We start from the raw sequence: 3,723 nt of genomic DNA on the forward strand, positions 1-3,723 counted from the left end.
ATATCGCGATATTTCAGTGTATCGATATTTTCTTACACCCCTAATGGTGACAAATGTTTGGATAAAATTTCAAAAGAACAAACATTCAATAACAAGTCTTATAAGGCAGGTAAGAAAAAAATAAATAACTATAAATAACTTTTGGAAGTAAAACCTTCAGATTTCTTAACATTTATTAATAGTACCATCATGGTCTGTCCTGTGCAGAATGATAAAATGTAAAATTATTTCTTTACTAAAACCTCTTTACTCCAGTTAATTTTAGCAGCGTGAATCTTTGCACAGGTGATGTCCACAAGTGGATTTATGGTTTCCAAGAGTTTTAACCCTGATTCATTATGGTTTTAAATGGGTTATATACTGTCTAATGAAAAATATATTTACACTTCAGATGAAATCTCCCAAGTGTTAACTTTATTTTGATATTAAGATTATTAAAGTAGAGTTTGTAAATGCTGAGATACACTCAGTTACATTTCAGCGTGGTATTTTGAGAAAAAAACTTCAAGAAAACCCTTGGGGCTTAAGAGGTTAAGTGACAGTGCAGGACTGCAGGGTGATCCATCTGTTATGGTTGAAGTGGTTTCACCACTGCTCCACAACCTCCAATGAAGACCCTCAGAGATAAACGTTAGCTTGGAGCTCAGTAATCAGTGTCATCTTGCTATGATATGAGAGTCAGAGGTTTGATCTTTTTTTTCTGTAGAGCTGAACAAAAACCCAGTGGAGGGATTCTCAGCCGGCCTCATCGAGGACAGTGATCTCTACAGATGGGAAGTCCTTATCATCGGTCCTCCAGACACACTGTAGTAAGTCTGACTGGTAAACGGGCTGGGCTTTGAAAAAAAATGGACTCTTTACAACCAATGAAAACTTAATGCATGTAGTAACGTCTCTGTGTTTTCTTGTGTTCACAGTGAAGGTGGTGTGTTTAAAGCTCATCTTACATTTCCCAAAGACTACCCCCTCAGGCCACCTAAAATGAAATTTATCACAGATATTTGGCATCCTAATGGTAGGTGAAGATGCATTACACTAAATATTTGTGTTATTATATTTAAGAATTAATCATAGTTTAATTAGCTTACAGTTGGTTTAACACAAAACATTTAAAAATGACTAGATGGATGGATGGATGGATGGATGGATGGATGGATGGATGGATGGAGGAACTAATAAACACCAATGTAAAAGGAACAAGTGCAATGTAAAACAGTGTAAATCCATTCAACAAGTCAAACATGTCAAAATTTAAAGAACTTAAATGGTCCAAAATGAAGTATCACAAGCATAAGCCCTGCCATCTGCGAATATGATAGCATTAACCGCATATGTTCCATCAAAGTCTTATCTTGGATAAGGGCATTAATCTAATAACAACCAGTTGTAAATAAATGAACCTTAGGTAATGCAAATTAGGACAAGGCAAGATGAAGAAATGCTTAAGGTATTTATTTCTAGAATAATAGATTAAACAAATCTAAACAGAAAATGATAAATGAAAAACCACAAAACCTCATAAACTTRAGAATAAACTAGGCATGGGTTCTTACGATGTAAAAACAAGTGTGCATTGCCTTGTAGCATGTCTTTTCAGAATGAAATGTGACCAAGTTCAAATGTGTTTCCTATACCAGCTTGTGCTTGTCAAGTCAGCAGGTGTTTGTAATTAAGGTAATTGTGTAACAATATGAAGTTTGAAGAGATTTTCTGTTAAAGGTACTGTTGCTGGGTTTCGAACCCTGATCTCCTACATGAAAGCCCATGGCACTAACCATGAGACCATTAGAGCTTTGGTAGAGAATGAGGCCAGGGTTTAGTTTCTATGTGTGCAGAAAGTGGCCACATTGCCAATGTAATGGTTGTCACTAAATTGAAAAATATTACAACAATAAAGCAATATTCGGACAATATTATTGTAAAACATCAAAAATACAATCATATTAGTATTGTAAACACTGAACTATTGAGATTAAATATTGTTAAACTATGGTGCAGTTCTGAGTAGATACAGCAGGGGCAGTATTGGACCAATACAAGTCTCCATTGACCCCCATTATAATTTATTAAACATTAATATTTCCAAAAATATAAGTTGTACAGGCACCAAAGGTCATAGCCATCATTTGGCACAGGAGCTTTACAGATATAAATTACAATGGCAGCTCTAGGACAAAGTATGCAGGAGGAGAAGCATGGCAAAGTTGAGATGACTTGGATGGGAAATGAATCACAATAGTGTGCATTGCATTGGCAATGCACACTGATGAAGAAATGTCATTAAAATCTTCAAAATTAAGTTTCCACCCCATTCAATTAAACTTTATTCCACCTCAAACAATTCAAAATCATAAAAAAAACCCTCAAAACCTAAAATATTAGTGCAAAAATAAAGCAAATTCTGCAAAAACAGATAACTAAGTAGCTAAAAAGAAAAACATAAAATAAAAATTCAAAATCATTTTAATCAAACCCACCAGAGTCCATAAGGCATGAACTCGATTCATTAATTACTGGCATGACCTGGCTTGTGCACTGAAAAGAGAAGGAAAACAAAATAAAAACAAAAGTAAAAAAACTAAATCTAATCATCTAAATAAGSTAAAGAATAGCACCCCCTCCTCTTGTATCCTCTAAGCTGTCTAATGTAATGTAAAGCTAGTCCTTCTCTTATCAAACATGTTGTAAGACATCATTTTTCAGCTCATGTATGTATGAATAAAAGACACACACCAAAATTACAAGGTGTTCATTATCACCTCCTTTTAATTTTAAAAATACTAAAATAAACAATTCATTCACACAAGGGTCACTATTCCTCTAAACTGCTATCCAACCTGGAAAAAACTCCTGTTTTAGATTGTGTTTTTTATCACAGCAGTTTCTTCTTTGCCTTATTATCTCCTGCAGATGTACTTTTTAATGTTGTCAAGTTAAATATCACTGAGTGTTTGAAGTTGCAGTGACACCTTGTTTGTTCTTTTATCAAATCTTGTCAGTCAAAGCAACTTAGACGGGAATGAAAAGATCTTACAAAGCAGCATATAATTTTATCACAACAAATAAGTTGCCAAATATAATTGAAGCAGATTTATTTTTTCTTAAATTCAATTCAAAATCCAATTCAAAACTACTTTATTGATCCCAGAGGGAAATTAGATGATGTCCTAACTCATTTAATCTAATTAGATCAACAAAGTTCTGCAAATCTCAGTTCCTATTCTTATGGAATTGTAACTCCACGCTCACATTTCATGTCACATCTCAATAAATTACTGAAAACTGTAAACTGCAGACAAAATCATCTTAAAGCAAGGATTGTTTTTGAAAACCACACAGCTTTAATGTATGCTGAGAAGCTGTGAGAATATAGAGAAGAAAAATGTACTAGTTTGAAATCTTTCAATGAATTGAAGTCAATTAAAAAGAAAAAGAGCAACAAAACATTTGGTCTGAGCTGGTCCCTGCTGCACACAGACAATGATGACTCTGCAGCTCTAAAAGCACTGACCTTCTACACAATTTACTGATAAAGTTAAAACAGATATAAGAAGTTTGTTAGTTTAAATAGGTAGTTTATGTTTAATAGCTTGAGACCATCTGAACACCAGTTTTGATAGGGGGTGGGCTTAAGGTGGCATTAAGCATTTCCTACATCTCTCATACAAAAAGTATGAGGAAAGTTTTACCAAGGTATTTCTCATTACTTGTTAATATCTTGAC

General features: G+C 33.9%; 1 protein-coding gene across 1 annotated transcript in view; it reads left to right on the forward strand.

The window, feature by feature from the left end:
• ube2g1a (ubiquitin-conjugating enzyme E2G 1a (UBC7 homolog, yeast)) overlaps window positions 1-3,723 on the forward strand; it is a 9,984-nt gene that overhangs the window by 3,132 nt on the left and 3,129 nt on the right. Inside the window, exons 2-3 of the mRNA XM_014033718.1 lie at window positions 707-809; window positions 918-1,015. Coding sequence (XP_013889172.1) covers window positions 707-809; window positions 918-1,015 — 201 coding nt within the window. The remainder of the gene's footprint in view (window positions 1-706; window positions 810-917; window positions 1,016-3,723) is intronic.

This window comes from Austrofundulus limnaeus, unplaced genomic scaffold, assembly GCF_001266775.1.
Source record: "Austrofundulus limnaeus strain Quisiro unplaced genomic scaffold, Austrofundulus_limnaeus-1.0 Scaffold1815, whole genome shotgun sequence".
In the NCBI taxonomy this organism is placed as follows: domain Eukaryota; kingdom Metazoa; phylum Chordata; class Actinopteri; order Cyprinodontiformes; family Rivulidae; genus Austrofundulus; species Austrofundulus limnaeus.